This window comes from Mustela erminea, chromosome 2, assembly GCF_009829155.1.
Source record: "Mustela erminea isolate mMusErm1 chromosome 2, mMusErm1.Pri, whole genome shotgun sequence".
Classification (NCBI taxonomy): Eukaryota; Metazoa; Chordata; class Mammalia; order Carnivora; family Mustelidae; genus Mustela; species Mustela erminea.
This window is the reverse complement of record NC_045615.1, coordinates 142,575,858-142,601,750: the sequence shown is the minus strand read 5'-3', so window position 1 is coordinate 142,601,750 and position 25,893 is coordinate 142,575,858. Positions and strand designations below refer to the sequence as shown.

General features: G+C 39.1%; 1 protein-coding gene across 3 annotated transcripts; it reads right to left on the bottom strand.

Annotated features, from left to right (window-relative positions):
* Positions 1-2,069: 2,069 nt before the first annotated feature.
* On the bottom strand, positions 2,070-25,878 carry PAICS (phosphoribosylaminoimidazole carboxylase and phosphoribosylaminoimidazolesuccinocarboxamide synthase). Of its 3 annotated transcripts, none has more exons than XM_032334385.1 (10): positions 25,673-25,878; positions 25,273-25,339; positions 22,316-22,513; positions 16,302-16,480; positions 13,406-13,585; positions 13,192-13,305; positions 12,438-12,521; positions 10,716-10,896; positions 9,218-9,376; positions 2,070-2,954 (listed from the first exon to the last, which is right to left on the bottom strand). In XM_032334385.1, exons 1-10 carry the CDS (start codon positions 25,757-25,759, stop codon positions 2,788-2,790), a joined length of 1,416 nt encoding a protein of 471 aa, XP_032190276.1. In that variant the 5' UTR covers positions 25,760-25,878; the 3' UTR covers positions 2,070-2,787. The 3 variants fall into 3 exon arrangements, with proteins under 3 accessions (XP_032190276.1, XP_032190277.1, XP_032190279.1); XM_032334386.1 differs by having other exon boundaries at positions 25,719-25,873; XM_032334388.1 differs by having other exon boundaries at positions 25,590-25,676.
* Positions 25,879-25,893: the final 15 nt, after the last annotated feature.

The following is a 25,893-nucleotide window of genomic DNA, read 5'->3' as shown; positions in this document are numbered from 1 at the left end:
ACAATGGAATATTACTCAGTCATCAGAAGGATGAAGTCTTGCCATTTGCAGTGACATGGAGCTAGAGTGTATCATGCTAAGCAAAACCAGTCAGAGAAGGACAAATACTGTATGATTTCACTCATCTGAGATTTAAGAAACAAAACAGATGAACATATGAGGGGGTGGGAAGAAGGAAAAACCATAACTCTTAATGACAGAGAAAAAACTGAGGGTTGATGGAGGACCTGGGTTAGGGATGGGCTAAATGGGTGATGGGTATTACGGAGGACACTTGTTATCTTGTGCACTGGGTGTCGTATTTAAGTAATGAATGACTGAATTCTGCTCCCAAAACCAATAGTGCACTCCATGTGAACTAACTAGAATTTATAAACTAAAACTAAAAATTAAGGAAAAAGAAAAAAAAAAAGATTAAAAGTACAGATAAGTGATAGTCCAAAAATTATAAGGAAATCATGTTCGCTTGATGGGTTGCACCAATGGTTCTTTTTTATTTTTTTTTAAAGATTTTATTTATTTTATTTGACAGACACAAGTAGGCAGAGAGAGAGAAGAGAAGCAGGCTTCCCACTGAGCAGAAAACCCGACGTGGAACTCAATCCCAGGAGCCTGGGATCAAGACCTGAGCCGAAGGCAGAGGCTTTAACCCACTGAGCCACCCAGGTGCCCCTGCACCAATGATTCTTAAACTATAAACCATGGATAGGCTTCAAGGGAATGCAGAAACTAATGGAATCTGTTAGTAAATTTTGAGTGCAATTCTCTAGGGAGAGTGTCAAGGGCATTCATATCTCCAAAGCAGTCTATGTTGCAAAAGAAATGTTAACAGTTTATGTTGTAGGTCCCTGGACAACTTCAAAATGTTGAAAATGCAGACCACCTAGATCGGTCCTATAATGTAGAATTTGACCCCCACTTGAGGCTTTTGTACAGAGGATGGGTAAACTGGATAAATTCAGAACTCTGTAGTAAGTGAGATGTGAGATGTCAGAGAGAAACATTAGGATGAAATAACACTTCTGGTTTGGGACAGAGTATATAGCCAGTTAACAGGCTGGATGGCAGATGAAGTAAGTTTGGAGCATTCAAACAGAGAGAGAAATGTACAGTTCAAAATACCAGTCTACAAACACAGACTCAGGAGTCAGTAATGCTAGTTTTAGCTGAAGGAGTTACTCCAACGATTACTTCTAAGTAATGTAGAGACTCAACAGAAGAAACATCAGTACTTAAAGGGAAAGGATAATATAAGAAAAATACCAGTATTAGGACTGGAATATCTTGGTGTCTAGTCCAAGAAACAAATGGTTAGAACAATCATATCCAGCCCCATGAGATGAGGTAAAAGAAGTAATAAAAGAGGTAGTAGCTTGTTAACAGTTCAGAGGAAGGTGAAAAGTTGTGGACAGTGTAAGACAGTGGCAAGGATCTTGTCAAAATTTCATCAGCAGAGATTTTTTCTCACACAACCACAGTGGTTTTTGTTTTTGTTTTTTTTTAAGATTTTATTATTTGTCAGAGAAAAAGAGGCAGAGTGAGCACAAGCAGGGGGAGCAGCAGGCCGAGGGAAAAGCAGTTTCCCTGCTGAGCAAGGAGCCTGATACAGGACTCAATACCAGGACGCTGGGATCACTGCCTGAGCTGAAGGCAGACACTTAATCAAATGAACCACCCAGGCATCCCTACAGCAGAGATTCTTAACATTTTTAATCCCTTGGATAAAGACCATGATTGCCCCCTTTCCACAAAAGCGAACACATACATAAAATTCTACATGGTAGTTTAAGGGGTTCATAGACATTCAGATTAAAGTTTAGTGATCTATAAAAAAAGTCCTCAGTGATTTCCAAACATGATTTATAGATTGATGATGAACTATTAACACCTCTTGGTAACAATCGCTTTTAGAGGTAAATCTTACTGGGTACCCTGCCCACACTTATGCTGTTATAAGAAAGAAACTAGTATGGTTATCAACTAGGAGATTCCAATTTTGGAAAATTGTGGTAGGCTGAGGATTGTTAGTTTTGCTAAAACATGTATTATCAGAATTAAAAGAATTTTATGATCCACAGAGGTACCCATTATAGCTAAGTAAGATTTACCAATTCTTTCATCTGGAATGACAAAGATGACTCTACCTTTTTTTTTCTCCGTGGGAAATTGCCCTGACATCCATCAGAGAAGCTCTCGGAAAAGGCCCCTATTTATGGTTTCCACAGTATCCCTTCATCTTATTTCATGTGTCCTCCCTACTCCCAACACCCATATCAACTCTAAACAAACAAATAAATGCAGAACAAAACAGCATCTTGGTCTATAGGTGGGGATAAATACACATCTATTTTGAGATACAGACTGCAAATAAAACACCACACCCTTAGGATTTTGTAAAGATCATAATGTAAAAGAGGACTATATTGCTCTTATCTCTCTAAGATACAAACATTTTAACTTTTTAAAACTTACGGGTTGAGATACAGATGGTCAAATAGTAGTTTAGAGCTCTATAATAGGACATTATTAGCAATTAAGAAATGTATTGGTTAACTACTTGTGACCATACAGTAGCTAAGAGATTTAAAAAGTGTCCTTACAGTAATTTCACTTCCTATAAAGAAATATTAATATGTCCATGGAGTCTACTGATCCATCAATCTAGAGAATCACTTATTCACTAGTAAATTTTATTGTTTTGATTTAAAAACTTTCACCTTGATCTTTTTCTGAAACTAAACAAGAAATGTAAAGTTTTTCTTAAAAAAAAAAAGAAGCAATGATGTTTTACAAATTGCCCTCTCGGATTTTCTTGTCAGCCTGCTTCAAGGAAATCCATGTGTTCAATATACTTGCTCGCAGCTTAGCCCATACCAAATGGTTGTTTAATCCAAATATCTGAGCAGCAAACTGAGCTGATCCTTCTGGAGAAAGTATGGTTGAACAGCCAAGACCTATTGGTTCAGAAAGGAAAAGACAGAATTTTAACCTGTTAATTAATAATGAAAAGAGCACTTAGTAAACTTTTTTAAGTAAACTTAAAAAAAAAAAAAATCTCTACACCCAACATGGGGCCCTCAGATCAAGGGTCCCATACTCTACCACCTGAGCCAGCCAGGGGCCCCAGTAAACTATTTTATGCTCAGAAAAGTCCTGCTGATAATAAAAAGCTACTGTATCATCCTTGTCTAAAGTAGGATCTGCAAAAGGAGTTCCATCTCTACTACTGGAGTGGTAAAGTGATTATTAAGAGCATTAAGTAATATTTCTCTACCACGAACCCGTATCTTATATACAGCTATCACTTTTTTTTTAAAAAATTTTATTTATTTGACAGCGCACGCGAGCAAGCACGCATAGCAGGGGGAGCAGCATGCAGAGGGAGAGAGAGGAGCAGATTTGTCAAGCAGGGAGCCCTATGTGGGGCCCGATGCCAGGACCCTGGGATCATAACCGGAGCCACCCAGGCACCCCACCTATCACTTTTTTGCACTGAATTGATCTGCAAAGAAATTCAGCTTTTTTGAAGTTCTTTTCATATACTGTAAAACCTTTAAATCATTAATGAAAGGCAATAGAAATAAAACAAGGATCAAGTAGACAGAAGCACCTATTCTTGGATAAACTTGAGGTATGTATTTTTTTTTTTTTTTATAATTTTCTAGCCACTACTTTTGTCTTTGCACTTTAACTATTCTAACATCTTTAAGCAGTAAAAAAGTTAAAAGCAAAGAGTAATTTTACAAAATATCAGGTTCTAAGTAAATTCAATATTAATAGCACCTAAGAAAGTAACTTCCTTGGGGGCCACACATTTACTCAGGCAGACTTTCTATTATAGACTGGTACTATTATACCTGTGTCACTTGAGTGAAGTACTCCTAGCTTACAGATCCAAAAGACCCATTTCCCCAATGTTCTTGGAATTCACCAGGCTCTTTGATTCCCACTACCTCCAGTAAGAATCAAGTATATATCACAAGGCAAATTTACTAGTTTATATTAATAAATCAATTTATGTAGCTCCCTCACATACTGTGTGATATTGGTCAAGGTACTTAATGTTAACTTAGTGTCCTTATCTATTAAGATGGGAGTATTCAACAAGTTAATATAGATAAAGTACTTGGAGCAGTGCCTTATGCATGGTAAGTACTTGATGAATGAAACAGCTGATGTCAACTGTTAGCAGTAATATTCTAGGTACAGGGTTCTATCTAGTAACTGAAATACCTGTGCCTACACTGCTCAGGATTCCCCTTCTAACATCAGGAAAGCTTAATTAGCAAAAAATTAGGTTATCTAGTGAGCATGCCATAAAAAAAAGACAGAGTTTTCAGGACTTTATAAAGGCCACTATAAAACTTTTCCTCAAAAGATTATCCCCAATTCTAGTGATTGGAATGTACAAATCTCCCAGGTTCCCTCTCTCTCCTTGGACAGTACTAGATAAAAACTGCCAAATTTTTCCGCATCACATTCTCCCTTTTCTAAACTCCACTGATAATACCTATACTATTCCTGTGGCATAAATTTATACTTTCGTTTATAGCCATAATAAATTTTTAACTAGAGAAGTTGATACAATCAGATATCCAGCTAAAGATCCAGTTAAAGATGGATTAATCACAAGGTGTATCCCTGAAACTATATAAAGATAGCATTAAGTAGCTGAATGTTACGTTTGTTCAGGACGTATACTGAGTACAAATCAAATATGCTCAGCTGTAAAATATATTTTTATTATGGTATCCTATTTTTTTCTATACTTGAGTTAAAGATATCTGCCAAAGCTTTAAAAAATAAAAACAAAAACAGGAGTAAATGGAATAAAGAAAATAGACACAAACACGTAAGAACAAAGAGAGAACAGTGATTACTTTTTGTCAGCCGAAAAGGAAATGGAGTGGTAACTAAGTAGACCAAGAAAATTTTATCCTAAACTGGAAGCAGGAGAAGCAATGTGACCAACGTTAAAAAATCCATGTAAAGGGACACCTGGGTGGCTCGGTTAGTTAAGCAGCTGCCTTCGGCTCAGGTCATGATCCCAGTGTCCTGGGATCTAGTCCCACATCGGGCTCCTAGCTTGGGAGGAAGCCTGCCTCTCCCTCTGCCTGCTGCTCTGTCTGCCTCTCTCTCTCTCTCTCCCTCTCTCTCTCTGACAAATAAATAAATAAAATCTTAAAAAAAAATCCATGTAAAGGTTTGGGCAATCCGTGGCCCTTGTACTTTTTTTTTTTTTTAAAGATTTTATTTATTGGGGCGCCTGGGTGGCTCAGGGGATTAAGCCGCTGCCTTCGGCTCAGGTCATGATCTCAGGGTCCTGGGATCGAGTCCCGCATCGGGCTCTCTGCTCGGCAGGGAGCCTGCTTCCCTCTCTCTCTCTCTGCCTGCCTTTTCATCTACTTGTGATTTCTCTCTGTCAAATAAATAAATAAAATCTTTAAAAAAAAAAAAAAAGATTTTATTTATTTATTTGAACAGACAGAGATCACAAGTAGGCAGAGGCAGGCAGAGAGAGAGGAGGAAGCAGGCTCCCCGCTGAGCAGAGAGCCCGATGTGGGGCTCGATCCCAGGACCCTGAGATCATGACCTGAGCCAAAGGCAGAGGCTTTAACCCCTGAGCCACCCAGGCACCCCTCCCCTATACTTTTGAAGGGAGACATGGGGGTGAAAATGCAGCTAAAAAAGGGGGGAGGGACTGGTTTTAAAGTCAAGAAGCAGTTAGGCTATCAAATCTCCTGCTCCACTCTCTGTACCTGAGGAATTGCCCCTTCTGCACCATAGCAGAGTCATAAATTCTGATGAAGGGAAAAAGAGGTTTTAGTCCAGACTTCTCTGGACTGGAGGGTACAAGGCATAGCTGAGACAAGCAATGCCGCAATGAAAACAGGAGGTGAAGTTTACACAAGTATTAAGATTACCAGATTCCAGAATGCTGGCAGTCAGGTTTATTTCTCAGTCAGGAGACTGAGACTAGAAAGATTCTCTGGATAATTCTAGTCACACATGAGAAAAGATCAAATGAATTCATGTAAGGGGTTATTCAAAGACCGACTCTACCAGATCACCCAACAGTGGAGCTTTTTTTTGGTGGGGGGGGTAAAGATTCATTTTTTTTTTAGAGAGAGAGGGGCATATTAGAGAGGAAGGGGTCAGAGAGAGAGAATCTCAAGCAGACTCCCTACTGGGCACAGAACCTTACAAGGGACTCAAACCCACCATCCTGAGATCTTGACCCAGGCCAAAACCAAGAGTCTAATACTTAGGCAACTGAGTCACCCCCTTCTGACAAGTCCCATCCCCTTACACAGACCTTGCAAATGGTTTTTTATAGTGCCTCACTCATAAGAACAGACAGCCAAGGATTACCAGACACCAGACAGGTGAGAAAAGGAGCTAATATGAAAGAAAAACTATAATAATTTCAGAGAGATAAAAGATATTATTGCAAAGATTAAACAAGAAAAGGATGGGGGGTGGTGGGAAGACCACAGAAGACAAAAAAGAGCTCTTAAAAGTTCAATATGCGGGGCGCCTGGGTGGCTCAGTGGATTAAGCCGCTGCCTTCGGCTCAGGTCATGATCTCAGTGTCCTGGGATCGAGCCCTGCATCGGGCTCTTTGCTCAGCGGGAGCCTGCTTCTCTCTCTCTCTCTCTGCCTGACTCTCCGCCGACTTGTGATCTCTCTGTCAAATAAATAAATAAAATCTTAAAAAAAAAAAAAAAAAGTTCAATATGCCATAACTGGAATGAAAAACTCAATAGAAGGGTTGGAGAAATGTTCCAGAGTATAGCAATGAGAAAGAGAAAAGAGAAACACAAAGCTCCTATTTTTATTTTTTTTAAAGATTTTATTTATTTATTTGACAGAGAGAGATCATAAGTAGGCAGAGAGAGAGAGGGAAGCAGGCACCCTGCCGAGCAGAGAGCCTGATGTGGGGCTCGATCCCAGGATCCTGAGATCATGATCTGAGCTGAAGGCAGAGGCTTAACCCACTGAGCCACCCAGGTGCCCCAAAGCTCCTACTTTTAATAGTAAATCCAAAAAATGAGAAAAGAAAGTGGAGGAGGAAGGAAAGTATTAAGTAACTGAAGAAAGTTTCTCAGGACTAAAGAATTAGAGTTCCAGGTTTAACCAGCCCACCGAAAGCCCAAGATGAAAATAATCATCAAGACACATCTCTGTGAAATTTAAGAAACACGGGTAGAGAAAGATCCTAGAAGTTTCCAGAAAAAAACAAAATTCACAAATGACCTAGGATCAGAATGGTAAAAAGGCACTGCAGTTTTCAGTAACTCTGGAAGTTGGAAGACAATAGAGTAATGCCTTCAAGATGCATTTCTTTTTTTTTTTTTTTTTTAAGATGCATTTCTGAAGGAAAGTAATTTTCAATCTAGAATTCCATTCCCAAATTACTGAGTGTGAGGCTACGATGGAAATGTTTTAGATGTGTGAGGTCTCAAAAAGTTTACCATCTGTAGCCCTTCCTCAGGAAGTTCACTAAGAATGCTCTCCAACAAATTAAGGAGTAAACAAAGAAAGGTGAAGACATGGGACCTAGGAAACAGGAGATCTAAAACTAGAGAAGGGCAAAATGGATGTCCAGGATGATGGTTAAGAGAAATTCTGAGATAATGACAGTACAGCAGGCCTAGAGAGAAGCCAGTCCATACTTGAACAGACGGGAAGGCTCAAGTTCTTAACATTTTGACACATCCCAAGAGCAGATTTACAATAAAATAAAAAAGCTTGGCATTTAAGAAGCAATCAACTCTAACTGAAACAACATGTATTTTCAGGACTGGATGATCAGATAATTATCTTGGACTACAATGTGCCTACCACAATACTGTTATTCTATGAGATAATGCTCAATTGAGAAGATTTCTTTGTATGTTATTTATTCTGTCCCCTAATTTATAGAAATAAAGTTTCATTTCCTTTACAGAAATAACATAATAACATTTATTTTAAAAAACTCAAAACCATGAATGATGTATTCTTGGGAGGGGAGCCCCAAATCTGGACTTGATTTATCTACAGATTTCACCAGCAGTTTATCACGGACTGAAAATTAGATGATTTAAAAAAAAATTACCATTAATTTTTCTTAAGTGTGATTATGCTATCCTGATTATGATTTCTTTTTATAGAGTTTATTTGAGAGACAATGAATGAGAGCATAAGTGAGAGAACACAAGTCGGGGGAACAGCAGAGTGAGAGGGAGAAGCAGGCGGGGGGGGGGGGGGCGGGGGCGGCGGCAATCCCAGGACCCGGGGATCATGACCTGAGCCATGAGCCAAAGGCAGCCGCTTAACCAACTGAGCCACCCAGGTGCCCCCATGATTATGATTTAAAAACTAAAGTTATGGCACTCCTGGGTGGTTCAGTCTGTTAAGTGTCTGCCTTGGGCTGAGGTCATGATCCAGGGATCCTGGGATCAAGCCCCATATAGGGCTCCTTATTCAGCAGGGAGCCTGCTTCTCCCTCTGCCTGCTCTGCCTGCCGCTCTACCTCCTTGTGTGCTCTCTCTCAAAAAATAAATAAAATCTTTAAAAAATAATATAAAATAATAAAACCTAGAGTTCTTATTGCTTAGATAAGCATATTTAAGTGTAAAATGCTGTGTGCTTGAAAATAATCCAGCAGAAAGGGCTACAGATATAATAAGATATTAAATGTTGAAGCTGAATAACAGGTACATAAGATTTCATGCTACTCTTTCTACTATTGTGCATGTTTGAAATTTTTCAATAAACAAGTTTTTTTTTTTGGAAGAGAGAAAGCCAGCCTGTGTGTGGGCGGGGGGTGCGGGAGGAGAAGCAAGGGAGAAAGAGAATCCCAAGCAGGCTCTACGTTCTTCACGGAGCCCAATATGGAGTCTGATCTACAACCTTGAGATCATGACTTTAGCCGAAATCAAGAGTTGGATGTTAAACCAACTGAGCCACTCAGGTGCCCCTTTAATAAACAATTTTTAAAAATTCATGTATCCTGGGGCACCTGGGTGGCTCGCTGGTTAAGGGTCTGCGTTTGGCTCAGGTCATGATCTCAGGGTCCTGGGATTGAGCCCTGCATTGGGCTTCCTGCTCAGTAGGGAGTCTGCTTCTCCCTCTCCCTCTGACCCTCCCCGGCCCCAGCTTATATGCTCTCTCTCTCAAATAAATAAAAATCTTTAAAAAAATAGAATAAAATAAAATTCATGTATCTTACCACTGGGTAGTCGAAGAGAAGACCACACATCCTGAGCTCCCCAGTCTGGAGTAAGTGGAGGGCAGCTGATAACTGGGTATGCGGTGTTACCAGACATCACTGGTCCTAAACCATTGCTTCTGCCTGCCACTGCCACAAATACAGTAGGAATGCCATCCCCTAGGGAAAGAACACATTTATAATTGAATTGAAGGTAGATTTTAAGATAGGTTAAAACAAAATGCCTATGTGTCTTAACTCCTTCAGTTCCTTTATTAGTAGTCTCCAGAAAAAGCATAAATAAGACACAATTATTGCATATATATTCAATATATATTTCACTTCACCACTTATTGTATCTTAAGTAACAAAGTAGCAAAAATAAGTTTGGCCATGTTTGAGACCTATAGTATAAATAGAGGACACAAGAGTATTAGTGAGGGAATGGCACAAAGGCCCTACTTAAAAGGATGTGCTTAGGCTCACTGAAACAAAGAATGACACTACTTGAACCAGTGTCTGTCCTGGGGTCCTTCAACCCACAGGGTACAGGGAGACCTTGTTAATGGAGACTAGAGGTTCAGGGGCACATTATCAATGAAGAAAGGTCAATTCAATAATATAGTACCTAAATATTTAAGACCCTTCAATATGTTTTCTAACACATCTCTTAAACATTTCATTCTTTGGTAAATTTTTAAGTTATTCCTTTGTTTCTTACCATAGAGATTTCTAACCTGGAATCCAGTATTTTATGTATTTGCACTTTTCTGGATATTTTATGTATTTGCACTTTTCCGGCTTTCATAACTTTAACAAACAGGTCTAGGAACTTATCCCAGTTCCGTAGCCCCTCAACACCCCGCCTAAAGCCTTAATAATTATGCTCCTATTAACAATTACCTTTAGAAAGAAAACTCAGATAACATTTTCCCCAGTTGAGAAATATTTGGTAGTTCCCAGGACTCTGTTATTTTAGATCAATACTATCCCATCAAGACATTTCTTTTAAATACCCAATTCTAAAATTATTCCTTAATTTCACATTCAACTACCCACCTCTTAGAAAAGGCTGACCACTAAAAATACTTGAAAGGATCTCTGCTTCAACCTCAGACCTCCCAAATTGATGTGGGGCCTATCTTCTGTTGGAGCATATTAGAAACAATACTCCAGGGGCTTCTTATTAGATAAAGACTCATTCTAGCCTTTATTTCCCTTCCCTGTTTCACTTTCTTTTGGCGGGTGGGGGCCTCTACTCTTTTGTTTATTCATTCTTAACATTTTTTTAAAAAACTTGAATGCCATCAACACACAACACTGCATTATTTTCATGTGTACCCATGCTGCATTTTCAATTCTTTTTCCCTGAGGCATTCTAAGTGCCTAGAGCATCTTACACTCTTTGGAAGCAAGTATAATGAACTTTGGAACTGTGGCAAATTCTTTTTCAGCATTATTAGTCCAAACATAAAATTTTTTGGCAAATCCTGAAATACTCTAGTTATGTGATATTTACCTTCATATTCTGCTTTAATCCTCAGAGTTTCATCTGGCCCTTTATGGGCAGACGTTACCCGAAGTTCACATGGAATGCCAAAATTTCCACAAGCCTTCTTTATTTTTTCACAGTGACTGAGATCAGAAATTGAGCCCATCAATACTACAACTCTGCACTGACTTTCTGATTTCAGAAGCAACTAGAAAAGAAAAACATGGATATGCAAAAGAAAACAGGAAAAATCGTCAAATACAGAATTGAGTACCATAAGAATAATTAGTTTACAGAGCTATAATAGAGTAAAATTATAACTGGACAGAATATTTTCTTTCTTAATAGTCCAAAGTCAAGACAGAGACAAAAAGGACAAAATGATAATTCATTTTTCAAAATAACCTCTTTATGGAAAGGGAAGCAGTCTTCATAATTAAGACCTAAAGAGTAATAAGAATTTTAATCAGGTAAGTTATACTTATTATTATGATATAAAGGAAAGATAAATGCACAACCCTTCTAATTAATACTCATGAAGCTATAATATAAAATATTTCATCCTAAGATTTTAGTCCATTGTGTTTAATGGAGGTTTTAAGGCAAAATCAGCCAAAATAAAGAGATCATATTATAAACCTTCTTTAAGTTAGTTGCTTAGAATTGAAAATACATGTTTCCAAGGAAATGAGGTCTTGAAAACTGGCTATGACCCTTGCATAACCATAAATCCCATTCAATTTTCATGGAATTATAGTAGTAATACTATAAATCTAAAAGATTTATTTGAGAGGGAGAACACGCAGGGGAGCAGGCGGAAGGGCAGAGGGAAAGGGAATCTCAAGCATAATCGCCGCTGAGTGCAGAACCTGAACAGGGCTTGATCCCAGGACCATGACCTCATGACCTGAGCAAAAATCGAGTTGGATGCTTTACGTCATGACTGAGCCACCCGGGCACCCTGACAATACCATACCATAAATCTTAAAAGTGACATTTAAATGGCACATGGAGTTCTAATTCTGAAACTCTACTTATGGAGCCCATGCTAGTACAACTCTGAGTAGCTGAGCAGCAGTGGAGAGGTGGGCAGGAAATATAAGGGGCAGGGAGGAGACAAGGACTCTAGGTCTCCCCATTAGAATCTGGGAGTGTACTGACCAGTTTAACAACAGGCGGTTTCAGTATGTCACTGAGGATAGTTCAGGTGGTACATTTCTTAAGGGTGTTCCTTTTTTTTTTTTTTTTTTAAACCACTGGGGAAAAGGACACCTGGGTGTCTTCACTGGTTGAGTGGATGACTCCATTTTAGCTCACGTCATGATCTTACGGTCCCTACATCAGGCCCTCTGCTCAGGGGGGCGTCTGCTTCACGATTATCTCTCTCCCTCTGGTTCTTCCTCCACGCACATGGACGCATGTGCGCACACACACTCTCTGAAATAACTGGGGAAAAAAATAACTGTGCCTTCTCATTTTTATTTTTTTTTAAACATTTTATTTATTTATTTAGAGGGCACATGCAAGCGGGGGAGGGAGAAAGAATCTGAAGCAGACCCTGCGCTGAATAGAGAGCCTGATGTACGTTTTGACTCCATGACCCTGAGATCCTGAGATCGTGACTCGGGCTGAAATCAAGAGTCAGATGCTCAACTGACTGAGCCACCCAGATGTCCCTATTGTCCTTTTTGAAGCAGATTTTCTTGGAGAAAAACACAGAACAGCATGGGTTTACTACAAAAGTTTTACCTCCACTCTTTCTGCAACCCACTCAAAATTTTTCTTCACCATCTGGAGCCCTTCGGGAGTTACTTCCTTTAGGTCACGATATGACTAGAAAATAAGATAGAAAGTTTAGAATACAGATATCCTACTGGTAATACTCTTGCTAAATGAACTTATTTGATTTCTGAGTTTTGGTTAGACTACAAAAAGCCTGCATAGCAAGGAATATGTCTGAAAATGGATCTGAACCTATAAATTCATTTCCTGAATTAGAGTAGAGGAAGTTCTGACAGTGAAGTACACCTGCATTTTCATTTAAGGTTAAGTGTTTTCTACACTAGTAACTAGGACTAACTGCCCTGACAATTCTTGTGTATTTAGAGAGCAACTGTCCTAATTTTATTTTTCATAGGACAGAGCAGAAATGGAACCTGGTAATATCCAGAACACTTGGATCCAGATTGACCCTTATTCTTGTAATTATGAAGACCCATCCTCTAGCACCTTAATTTTTAATTGTCCAAATAAGGATGACATTTGTTCTGTGTGACAGTCATAATAAATGAGTTATCTGTGCTGTAAATGCAAAGTATTATTCCTATTATTTTTTTTCAGGATATAGGAAATGTAAGAGATATTTATCTTTAGAAGTAAATAGCAATCAACTTGGTTCTTATCATATGGAATAACAGTTGCCTTTTCTTTTCCTCCCATCTTCCTAGTCACCCCTATCTTGCCTGATCAGGCAAAGGATTAAAAAAAAATCCTGAAGGATTACCTGTTTATCTTTCTGTTGGCTTCGATCTCCTGATGGCCAGAGTCTCCAGGAATCATTATCAATAACATCAGCAAGAACAATCTCTTTGGTGGTTATATCAACACCAAATTCAATCTAGAAATAGCATATCACCAAAGAAAAGTTTTCAAAACTCTACAACTGAAGACATTTTTCAGTTATAATCTTTACTCTCAAATCTGTATTTTATTTGTACCTTCATATCAACCAATGTACAGTTCTGCGGCAACCAGGATTTCTCCAATATTTCAAAAATAGCCTGTGTAGCATGACTCATGATATCCACTTCAGTTTGGCCTATAACAAGTCCAGCAAAGCAAAATTTTGCAGCAATTAGCTGTTCCTCAGACCACTGTGGATCATTGTTGGCATCATCCTGAAAATAAAGTATAGGAGTACAATTAATTTAAATATAAAAATTTTGAACTTTTTAAAATTTTTTTTATTTAACAGAGAGAGACACAGCAAAGAGAGGGGACACAAGCAGAGGGAGTGGGAGAGGCAGAAGCAGGCTTCTCATGGAATAGGGAGCCCAACGCAGGGCTCGATCCCAGGACCCCGGGATCATGACCTGAGCCAAAGGCAGACACTTAACAACTGAGCCACCCAGGAGCCCCCCAAATTTTGTATATTTTTTTTTTTTTTAAAGATTTTATTTATTTATTTGACAGAGAGAGATCACAAGTAGTCAGAGAGGCAGGGAGAGAGAGAGGAGGAAGCAGGCTCCCCGCCGAGCAGAGACTCCGATGCGGGGCTCGATCCCAGGACCCTGGGATCATGACCTGAGCCGAAGGCAGAGGCTTAACCCACTGAGCCACCCAGGTGCCCCGCGAAATTTTGTATTTTTGAGATAAAATGAAGTTCTTTTTTTCTTTGACCGTGAATTTCTCAGAAATATTTATTTTCTCTAAGGACTTAATTTCTGACATGCCCTTTAATTCACAATTAAATTCATAATTTAATTATTTTTAATTTGTCTAGTTTTTTTAAGTTTGTCTAGTTTTAATAGCTACTTTAAAATTTAAAGATATTTGGTAACTTATTCCAGCTGATAAAGTATTTGAAAGAATTTGCTCTCTCTCTCTAAACTAATTTAAAGAGAAGTTTGTGATTTTTTTCTTTGAGTCAACAAAGATAGTAAGAAGGCCAATGCACACTTTAGTCCACTAAATCTCTCCAGGATGCAGTTTTCATAATCTCCTGAACTTTCTTTTAAGATTTTATTTGATAGAATGCGCACACAAGTAGGCAGAGTGGCAGACAGAGCGGCAGGCAGAGGGAGGGAAGCAGGCTCCCTGCTGAGCAGAGAGCCTGATGCACACTGCTTGATCCCAGGACCCTGAGATCATGACCTGAGCTGAAGGCAGAGGCTTAACCCAGTGAGCCACCCAGGCGCCACCCGCCCTTTTTAAAAGATTTTAAATAATCTCCACACCCAATGTGGGGTATAGAGGGTGAGATCACAATCCTGAGATCAGGAGTTGCATACTCTGCTGAATGAGCCAGGCAGTCACTGCTCTTCACCTCATTTTTAATAAAAAAATTTATGTAAGACTATAAGTCTTGAGGATATTATTTAATAATTTAAGAGACTTTATATAACGATATTAGTGAAAAAAATACTTCCATTTTATTCTAAGTAGTGTTACAATTTCACATGAAATTTTTCTTTTATGAATTCTGGATCTGTATTATAACAATAAGATAAACATTTTAGGGGCGCCTGGGTGGCTCAGTGGGTTAAGCCGCTGCCTTTGGCTCAGGTCATGATCTCAGGGTCCTGGGATCGAGTCCCGCATCGGGCTCTCTGCTCGGCAGGGAGCCTGCTTCCCTCTCTCTCTCTCTCTGCCTGCCTCTCCATCTACTTGTGATTTCTCTCTGTCAAATAAATAAATAAAATCTTTAAAAAAAAAAAAAAAAGATAAACATTTTAAGGTACACAATTCACTGATTATACTTGATCTGGGCCAGAAGACTGAGAGGCAATTTTAGTTCCCTTTTTAAAAATGCTACACAAGGGAACTCTGGGTGGCTCAGTTGATTGAGCATCTGACTTTAGCTCGGTCATGGTCCCAGGCTGCTGGCACTGAGCCCTGCATAGGGCTCCCTGCTCAGCAGGGAGTCTGCTTCTCCCTCTCCCTCTGCCTGCCACTCCCCCTGTTTGTGCACTCTGTCAAATAAATAAAGTCTTAAAAGAAAAAAGTGCTACACAAGGTGCACCTCAGTGGCTTGGTCGTTTGAACATCTAGACTTGACTCCAGCTCAGGTCATGAGCTCAGGGTCGTGTGATAGAGCCCCATGTCCGGCTCTCTGCTCAGTATGGAGTCTGCTTAGGATTCTTTCTCCCTTACTCTCCCTCCCTCTTTGTTCCTCTCACCGTGTGCTTACTCACCATCTCCCTCTTTCTCTCTCAATAAATAAATAAAATCTTAAAAAAAAAAAAAGAAAAAATAAAAATACTATATAGACATTACTCCTGACATTGGAACTATTCTTAACAGCATGAACAAAGAGGGAAAGAGAAAGGCAGTTTTATTTTTTGTTGTTGTTGTTTTTAAAGAGTTTGTTTATTGATTTGTCCAACAGAGAGAGACAGCACAAGTGGGCGCAACAGGTAGAAGGCAAATCAGGTTCCCCGCCGAGCAAGGAGTACTGGATGTGGGATGCGGGACTTGATCCCAGGACTTGGGATCATGACCTGAGCTGAAGGCACACACTTAACCGACTGAGCCACCCAGCCATCCCGAAAAGCAGTTTCAATAAAGAAAACCAATACAAATTTATAATCACTGATTCCTACAACTTCATTACGTTTTTGCTTTAAGAGATATTGGTAATAGTTTTTCTGTATCTGAATATAAAAAGATCCCTTGTATTTGCCTTTATTTCAAACTCTTTAAAAATTTAAAAAGTTTCTGAATTGTTACTTTTCTTCCTAATAACTAATATTTTAAAAAAATTATTTATTTCATTTAAATAATTTAAGATAATTTAAAAGATTTTATTTAGTTTTAACAACATTTAAATCTTTTGGCTTTGAAATTATGTTTGTTGCTATATTATAGTAAGACACACAAGCACAGAATAATTACCTTGAAAAACAGCTCCACTTTAGGTGGGTAGAACTTATATCCCTCCTTGACACCAGGATTTCTTTTGAGAAAAGAACCAGTTGCTATTCTTCTACAGACCCATTCAATTGGAATCATTTCACACTTAGGTGCAATGAAAGCTGTCTCCCCACATTTTCTGGTGAAAGCAGTTTTGATACCTACATATTGATAAAAAGTTTTTAAAAAAGCATTAAAGTTGTATTAAAAAAGGTAGATCTGAGGCATAATAAAACAGCTGTTTACAAAAAACAAAATGAAACAAAACCCTATCTAGCCAAATGTGTTATCCCTAAATGGTACTATCAAAAATAAATTAACTTTTATTAAAAGTAGTAGAAGAAAATTATTAGTATGGCTTTCTTACTGCTCTTCAAAATATTCAAGAGTATTTCATTTTAATGTTGCATGGGAAAGTATATAGTGGATCAGAAGGTCTGGGTCCCAGTGTCTTTACCATTCATTCATTCATACATTCAAAAATGCTTTTGAGAAATTTCTCTGCCACCCAACTTTGTATAAAGCATGTAACTCACCTAAGTGATACTAAATTACCTTTAAATCAGATTTGGTTATACGATTCTCATAATTGACAGTCCAGTATTAAATGGGCCTTATTTATAAAATTTATATATTTTATTAAATATATATAAATATATATTAAATATATATATTAAATATATATATTAAATATATATAAATATTATATATTCACATATTTATATATTTATAAAATATAATATATATTTAAAATATATATTTAAAATATATAATATATATTATATATTTATAATATATATTTAAAATATATATTATATATTTTATAAATAAGGCCCATATATATATGGGCCTTAAATAAGGGCCTTTTAAATAAGGCCCATATATATATATATTATATATATTTTAAATATATACATTAAAAAATATATATATATTTTAAATAAGGCCCATATATATATGGGCCTTATTTATAAAATATCAATCTACTTGGGGCACCTGGGTGGCTCAGTGAGTTAAAGCCTCTGCCTTTGGCTCAGGTCATGATCCCAGGACCCTGGGATCAAGCCCTGCATTGGGCTCTCTGCTTGGCGGGGAGCCTGCTTCCTCCTCTCTTTCTGCCTGCCTCTCTGCCTACTTGTGATCTCTCTTTGATCTTCACAAATAAATAAAATCTTAAAAAAAAAAATCTAACTATTTAATCACAATCAGGTACAGCCCTGCATTTTGGATCACACTTTTTTCTTAATATTTGAAGAAAATAATCCCTGGAAAAAAGTATTTAACAGCTAGCAACGAGAACATAGTGGCCAATTTGGCCAAGAGCAAAGAAAACACTTATTCTTCATTTCCCTTCTATTTTACTCTAACTGCTACTAGAAAACTAGATAAAAAGCTAGCTTGTGATGGGAGCTATTTTACTTGGGGATGTTGGAAAATAACCTCTAAGGATAGCTATATCATGAACCACACAATCCAGCAATCCTACTCCTGGGTATTCCAGGTCCTAACACTGCAGCTTAAGATGAGCATTATTAATGTCAACCCATAACGGTTTCCAAGAGATGCTACAGGATTACTCTGTGCTGCCGTATAACAACATACATATGTATTTCCCTACATGAAGGGAATCTACATTTATGTAAGACCTGCACTATTCTAAGTGTTTTATGTTATCTCATTTAACCATAAAATTTTTCAGATAGCTATCACTACATTTTACAGTGAAAGAAACAGGGGCTCAAAGTAGTTAAGTAATCTGACATGTTGCCAATCAGTAATGGTGCCTGGACCAGTTTCAAAACCTGCATTTTCTCTGTACTCTCTCTGGGTTTCATCAGTAAGATTCAATTGAAACAGGGAATTGTGATATGCTGCATGAACAGGAACTATGGAAGAGAGTAAGAATGTAAGTAAATGGTCATTTTAACTCTTAAAGAACGATTGAGCTCATGCTAATGGATAGGCAAATGATTTAAATCAGTCCTGAACTACAGGTGTTAACTACATGCCTGACTTTAAGAGTTCTTCCTTTTAAGATCTGTGAATCTTTAGATATACATGCTCATTTCTCTAGCTTGAAAGACTAGTATCCAAATCTACTGTTCAAATAGAAAGAATAGTTACTTTTACTCAGAGGAAAACTCTTCCTCACATCTGAGAGAACCAAAAGCACAGAAGCAATCTACAGTAATGATTTAGTACAGGAAAAAAAAAATTGCTACCCCCCCCCAAAAGATTCAGTTTAGATGATACAATGATTGTTTCTAATATACATGCTAATCATCTTAACAAATTTCATGACTGGGTGGGGGGCATGAGGAAAAGAACTCTCCCCCATGTCTCACTGTTTGCAGAATGTAAGACTCTTAGTAAGATTACTAAGAAAGGGGCGCCTGGGTGGCTCAATCGTTAAGCATCTGCCTTCGGCTCAGGTCATGATCCCAGGGTCCTGGGATCAAGCCCCACATCGGGCATCCTGCTCTGTGGGAAGCCTGCCTCTCTCTCTCCCACTCCCCCACTTGTGTTCCCTCTCTCGCTGTGTCTCTCTGTGTCAAATAAATCTTAAAAAAAAAAAAAAGATAATATATTAAGAAAATGTCACTTCATACTCTGAATTACAATGGCAGTGTCTGACAGGAAATCAGCCCACATATCCTTAGGGCCACCCACCCATGTATTAAGCTTGCCTGGCTACTCATCTATGGTTTAACAACTGCAGGACTTACACCCATTATCACTACTAACACCTAAACATAATTATGGGAGGTTTCTGTGGGGGAACTGAGAATTTATAAGGTTAAGTATTGAAACTAAATCCACACATTTCATTTCATAACTCAGGTGTAGCATGTATATTATTTCCATGGAAAAAGTTTCACTTTTATCTATTGCTTGTATAGTATTTTTACAGTTTGCTTGTGATTGACAATGAGAAAACCAGAATCTTTTTTTACAAAATCTCATTTGGTGCTCTTCCCATTCTAACTTCTAGAAATACCTTAATTAGGAACATACATAACCTTGGTTATAAAGAAAGCAATTTTAAATACGCCACTGGTGGTCAACTAGGCATAGGATTTATTTAACTATCAGCAAGTAAAAATTAGATAAGGCAACAGAACCCCTAATCTGTCCTCTAAAACAAATCTAAGAATTTTTTAAAACTTAGGTTTTCCTTAATTTCAGTGTATAAAACCTGAAGAATATCTTTTTTTTTTTTTTTTTAAGATTTTTATTTATTTATTTGACAGAGATCACAAGTAGGCGGAGAGGCAGGCGGGGGTGGGAGGAAGCAGGCTCCCTGCTGACAATGCGGGGGCTTGATCCCAGAACCCTGAGATCATGACCTGAGCTGAAGGCAGAGGCTTTAACCCAATGAGCCACCCAGGCGCCCCAAAACCTGAAGAACATCTTTCAACATTTCTGTGAACCAAGAACTTTTAGTTATGTTAACGGTGCCAATACAGTAGTTTAAAGATAATTGTTGGTGGGGCACCTGGGTGGCTCAGTGGGTTAAGCCTCTGCCTTCGGCTCAGGTCATGATCTCAGGGTCCTGGGATCGAGTCCCGCATCAGGCTCTCTGCTTAGCAGGGAGCCTGCTTCCTCCTCTCTCTCTCTCTGCCTGCATCTCTGCCTACTATGATCTCTGTCAAATAAATAAAATCTTAAAAAAAAATAATGATTATAAAGATAATTGTTGGGAGTACTTCATTTAGGATTACAAACTTTCCCAACTTTCTCAGACACAGGACTTTCAGAGTTAAAACTGGGAAAGTCCTGGACAGAGACAATTTGGGTCACCTTAATTCACTTTCTGTTAAGGCCACAAAGTGCAGTGAATACTCCCTTACTGAATAAGCAAATACAAACTTGGGCCTGTACTGATCTTCCGTTTATTTAGGAATATATATATACCTATATATATATATATATCTCCATAACTATGTATAACCACCATGGAAACACAGGAGCTAATTTTTTTTTTTATTAACAATTATAGTATTAAGCAACTTTTTAAAATTTTAACATGTATAGGGAGAATGAGATAGCTTGGCAAGTTAAAAATGGACCACTTATCCATACTGCAAAAGGAACCTAAAATTAGTTTGATGCTCTCTGTAGCAATCAACTCAGACACTGAGAAACCACCTATCAAGGAAGCCTTTAAATAAAAATCCTAAAATCATATTATTTAGGAACTTTGGGTGGTCCTTTAAATTTATACAACATACACACTTTCCATGTATAGAGGGATTTATGATGTAGATGACAAATTAGGCTGGCAAACATTTTTCTCCCCACACTACATTAAAAATGTTCCACAGAAAACAAGGAAAGAAGAAAACTATTCAAGAACCCATTCTGTATGGACAGAATAGATTTAATCTGAACTACCTTGTTATTTTGCGGAAGGCAGGTAACTCTATGCTATCTGGAAATAAAGGTATTAAATTCCCCTTTGGATTTAGAAGATTAATTTAAGAGATTATGGACATACATTGAAGATCTTGCAGGTTTGGCTCCATGCCACCACAATAAAGCAAATCAAATGAATTTTTTGGTTTCCCAGTGCACATATAAGTTATATTTATACACTACTGTGGCCTATTAAGTGTTTGATAGCATGTTATCTAAAAAACGTATATGTTAGTTAAAAAATACTTCATTGCTAAAAAATGCTATCATCTGAGCTTTTTTAGCAAGTTGTGATCACTGATCACAGTTCACCATAACAAAATACTGAGAAAGTTGGAAATATTGAGAGATTTGCCAAAATGTAGCAGCAACATGAAGAGAACAAATGCTGTTGGAAAAATGGCGCCAACAGACTTGCTCAGTGCAGGGGCAGGGCTGCCACAAACCTTCCATTTGTAAAAACAAACAAATAAACAAACAAACCCCAACAATATCCAGGAAACAAAATAAAGCAAAGTGCAATACAACAGGGTTCGCCTGTTAACAGTTACTGGAAGCTCTAAGAAATGAAAGGGATAGTAAAAGGAGACAAAATTATTAAATTATAAAAATTAGAACTGGGAAAGTAAAAAACAAAGCTTTTTTTTATTACATAGATAAGGAACCAGAGGCTTCAAAGGTTGAGCAGTCCAAAGCAATGAGGCCTCTTACACTGGAAGAAAAGAGCTCAAATCTTTTATTAGCGAGATTTCATATACTACAGACAAATCAGCATTGACTGAACCCCTGAAGAAAAGCCCATTATCTTAATTCCCCTTTCTTTACTCCAAGTGCCCTCCACAGAATGTTTTGATCTAGTCTTTTTGAATAGATGTCTCTATAGGAAATGGTTTTCTTTCAGTTTTAGAGTAGGAGGTAACCCTGGAGATCTTTCATTGAGTTCAAATCCCTCGCTTGGGGCAGAATGAGAAGGTGTGGTAGCAATCTTCAAATACTTTTCAGGGCTTTCAAGTAGAAAAGGGATTTGAAATTCTGTCTGATCTCCAAGGATAAGAGCAAAGAATAACTGTATAGAATTGCAGGTACCAAATTTCAACTCCTCAATTGGAGTTGCCTAAAACCAGAACAGGCCTCCTTCATAGATCAGTCTCTCCCAGGATGTCTTCCTAGGAGAGAAAAGTTAAAGAGACGATATGCATGCCAGACAAAGACTGTAGCAAACTGTTAAGATTCCTTAACTAAAGGATACTGCTTACTAATTCCAAATTACATATTGTAGTGAAATTTAAGACTTCCTGGTTTGATTCAAGTAACTTTTTGAGACATCGCCAAACAACATGTTCTTAATCCAAATAATGTCATCTCCCCATGAAAGAGATCGGGGGTGTGTGTGGGGGGGCAACATTCAAAAGGGAGGAGATTGTGCGGGGAGCCACTTACTTGTTTTCCTGTAACAACTGAAAAATATAACTGGTAGTCAACATGTTGTTAACCCAAATAATACCATTTCCCCACGAAAGGACCAACATGTGCGTGTGAGAGAGAATGTGAAAGGGGAGGCTATCAGGAGAGCCACTTACCTGCTTCCTTTAACAACTGAAAAATACAACTGGTAGTTTTATTTGAGATTGCAGCTTTTCCTTCCAGGTGATTCTTTCTGGCTGCATTTCCTGCTGTTATCTGGTCCTTGGACTGCAGGAGGACTTTTCCTGGACTATCTGGCAATTCATAAACTTCTTTTGTTTTACCCTCATAGAGTTTCTTACCAATATTCAGTACTGTGGAGATAAAATGGAGACATCAGATTCAGAAAAAAATTTCCTAATTGAAGACTAAGTTATCTAGAATGATCAGAGAACACAGAATGGTTAAGGAATAATTTTAACAAAAAATTCATTCATCTGCATAGAACCTTATACCCTACAAACTATTTTCATAGGTATCCTCTTTGATTCACGTAACTGTGTGACAAGCCATAGTTATGCATGTAACTGAATTATGTGGGGCTTCGGGTTGAAAATCTAAACAGAACTTTTACTCCCCCCAAAACTTAAAGCCTACCATTGATCAGAAGCCCTGCTGATAACATTAAATGGCTGATTAACACATATTTTCTAAGTTCTATGTATTTTATGCTATATTCTTACAATAAAGTAAACTAGAGAAAAGAAAAAAAATCTTAAAGAAAATGTATTTGCAGTACTGTGTGGTAGTAATCGAAGGAAAAAAGTCCCTAGGTAAGTGGACCCGTGCAGTTCAAATCCGTGTTGTTCAAGGGTCAGCTGTATACAGATTAGAAAACTAAGTATCAAAAAGCTAGAGGTCATGCCGTTAGGAAATGGCAGAGCCAGACGAAATCCTATGTCTTCTGATAACACATTCTTTACTCTTCCCCCTATCAATCCTGCCTCTCTCATAGCAGAACTGAAGTAGAACTACTTTACATTAACAGTATTTTCACATATGTATTTACAATACAATTAACTAGCTTGTAGTGGGGAAAAAAAATGCTTATTTTCTGAGCCTTCCGCTTGGCATGACAGGCAAAATCGTTAAGTTGAGCCAAAAGGGTTTCTTGATTTTTAGTTAAAGTGCAAGGGGAGGCACTCCCATCCACTGAAGTTAGCCCATTTCTAAGCACCTCTATTAATCTTTCTTCCTTACTCCCCAGTGTTAATACTTTCTCCACACCAACAAATGTGGGAAATGGTGAGGAATAAGGACAAGGGAATCCAATTTAATGCAGGTCACAGACCTAAAAAAGTAGAGTCTGGTCATTAGAAAGAATGATTTAGATGAAGGTCAAAGATAAATGTTAAGTCCTTAAACTTAACATTTCCAAGGGGAGAAATCACTCCTCACGCTCCTAGAACAGACTCAATCTCAGCATTGGCATTTTTTAGTGCCCATGTACCAGGTACACTAGGGCTATACCAATACACAAGACAGAGTTCCTACTCTCAAGCAACCAAGTCTAAAGGAAGCTGAAATTAAACAGGACATCATATTAATTATGATGTGAGAAATACACAGTTTGTGGGATCACAGGTTCACAGCAGGCCCACCTAACCTAGTCTAGACACTAGAGCAGGAAGTCTGGAACAAAGTAAGGTTGAGTTTGAGATCTAAGGCAAGGATAAACATTTAGTCAGAAAAGGGAAAGGGGTTAGTAGTGGTGCTGGAAAAAAGACCATGGGTTAACAGTCCATGGCAGGACTTCAGTAGGGTTGGAGCTGTGTGTGTGTGTGTCTGCACACGTACACGCATAGTGAGGGAGAGCAGCAGCTACAGAGTAGGAAAGAATGGCAGAACTCAGCAGTGGTCAGATCACCAGTTAGTGGAGGTGACCATGAAACAAACCAGTTATAATTCAGTTTAATAGTTACTGCTGCAGGGTACCTAGAGGATGAATTCCCATCCTATTGTAATGTCCTGGTTCACTGACAAGGTTTAAAAGGCTCCTCAATTTAGAGCCTCAGCTTAGTGCTCCAACTTCAGATTTCTCTAGTCCCTTTCCAGAACTTTAATTTCTATAACTGAATTTCTAGATCCCACTCCCAAGCTTTTGACATGCTCTCCCTAGACCCAAACAGTGTTTCCTTTCCTTGCATTTCACTATTCATCCCTCAGGTCTCATACATCATGTTGACTGTGTTTCGATTTTATCCTAACAACCACCATGTGGCTTTTAAGCACTTTAGCAAAATGACAGATTTCTATATTAGATTAAGTCGATGATTTTTTTCCCCTAAATTCAATTTTTCTGTGTGGAAGACAATGTACTGACCAGCCAGCACAGCCAATTTGGTTCACCATAAATTTAGAAACTGAGTGTGGGGGGGAGGGCAAAAAAAGTTTTATCAGCATAAATGTCACATACAAGAGATCTTTTCTGAGGACCTAATCACTCGTAGATAAAAAGATTATGTAAACAGGATAACTGTAAAGTGAATCAGGCAAGTTTTGGCCTGGTGCTTTTGGAGCTCTTCTGAATCATCGTGGTATATCAACAGACTAAAAAACACACACACAAAATCTGGACCACAAAAAGTAAATTTTTCAGTAGATTCAAATATTAACTTTGGAAAGAGCAGGCTATTGACTTCACAGGAAAAGCAAGATTTTGAATAATCACTACATATGTTCCTGTGGTTGTTTTGCAGTGACTACTGATTACCAGTATGATTTCCAGGCACCTCTCCAACCCCTGTCCATTTCTTTGTAATCCCTCTCTTCCCCTACTTTGTTCTTTTCCTCAACCCGGAGCCAGTTCCGAGTATTTCAGAAAGTTCGGCGAGGTCGGGGAGCGCTGGGTTTCCTACGCCTCGGTTGGCGGGCCCGGGCCACGTGTTCGCCCGCCCAGCGGCCTAGAGGGGCGGCTGCGCGACCAGGCACAGCTCGGGAGGACAGGAGGGCCGCTGGGCACTCAGGTGGCGGCGAGTGCGCCCACTCCAGCCCGGGGTGGGGGGAAGGGGGACGGGAAGCCCGCGGAGGGCAGGGAGTCCCCGGCAGATTGCCGGGGATGCCTGTTACTCACCCTCAGCTGTCGCCATTATTCTGCCTGGGCTGGGGGCAGCGGCCGCGCCGGGAAGAGAGGAAAGACTCTGGAAAAGAGGAGTGGTCACAGAGGCTCACGGGGCGGGGAAGGGAAGGCGGCCCACAGACACACCCCCGGCCAGGCCTAGTATTGCCGGGCGCCCACACGCGCTCTCCGCTAGCTACACAGCCTGCAGCCACCGAACCCCCGAGGTCTCTGCCACGCAGGAGCAACTTCGACTCCCGGCGCTGGCTATACCCACTGAGACTTCCCGCCGCGCAGGCGCAGAGACACAGGCCGTCCCCCCCCCCCCCCACCCCAGTGCGCGGGCGCTGTTCCAAAAGAGGCGAAAAGTGGCGCGCGTTGGAGGCCCCTCCCGATTCTACAGAGGCTCGCTGACCGGCTCCCTTCTCCGCGGCGAGAGCAGATCATAGGTTGGAGCGTACCAAATAGTGACGGCCGGGGGAAAGCATGTGAGGAGGGCCATACAAAGTTTACATCCTCTGGGACAGAAGTGACGTTAACCCTACTACTCTCATCACCCCAGTCTTGGGTGTTAGAAAATAACGGAGATTTCCACGTGCAGAGAAAGTACGTCCCCGCAGGGAGCCGGAGGAGGAC

Excerpts from the sequence above, each read along its gene's own strand:
- PAICS (XM_032334385.1), bottom strand. The coding sequence starts at position 25,759 with ATGGCCCTCCTCACATGCTTTCCCCCGGCCGTCACTATTTGGTACGCT. Across the intron at positions 22,514-25,272 it reads AATAATGGCGACAGCTGAGG|TACTGAATATTGGTAAGAAA; the intron begins GTGAGTAACAGG and ends TTATCTCCACAG. Across the intron at positions 13,306-13,405 it reads GTACATTGGTTGATATGAAG|ATTGAATTTGGTGTTGATAT; the intron begins GTACAAATAAAA and ends TGCTATTTCTAG.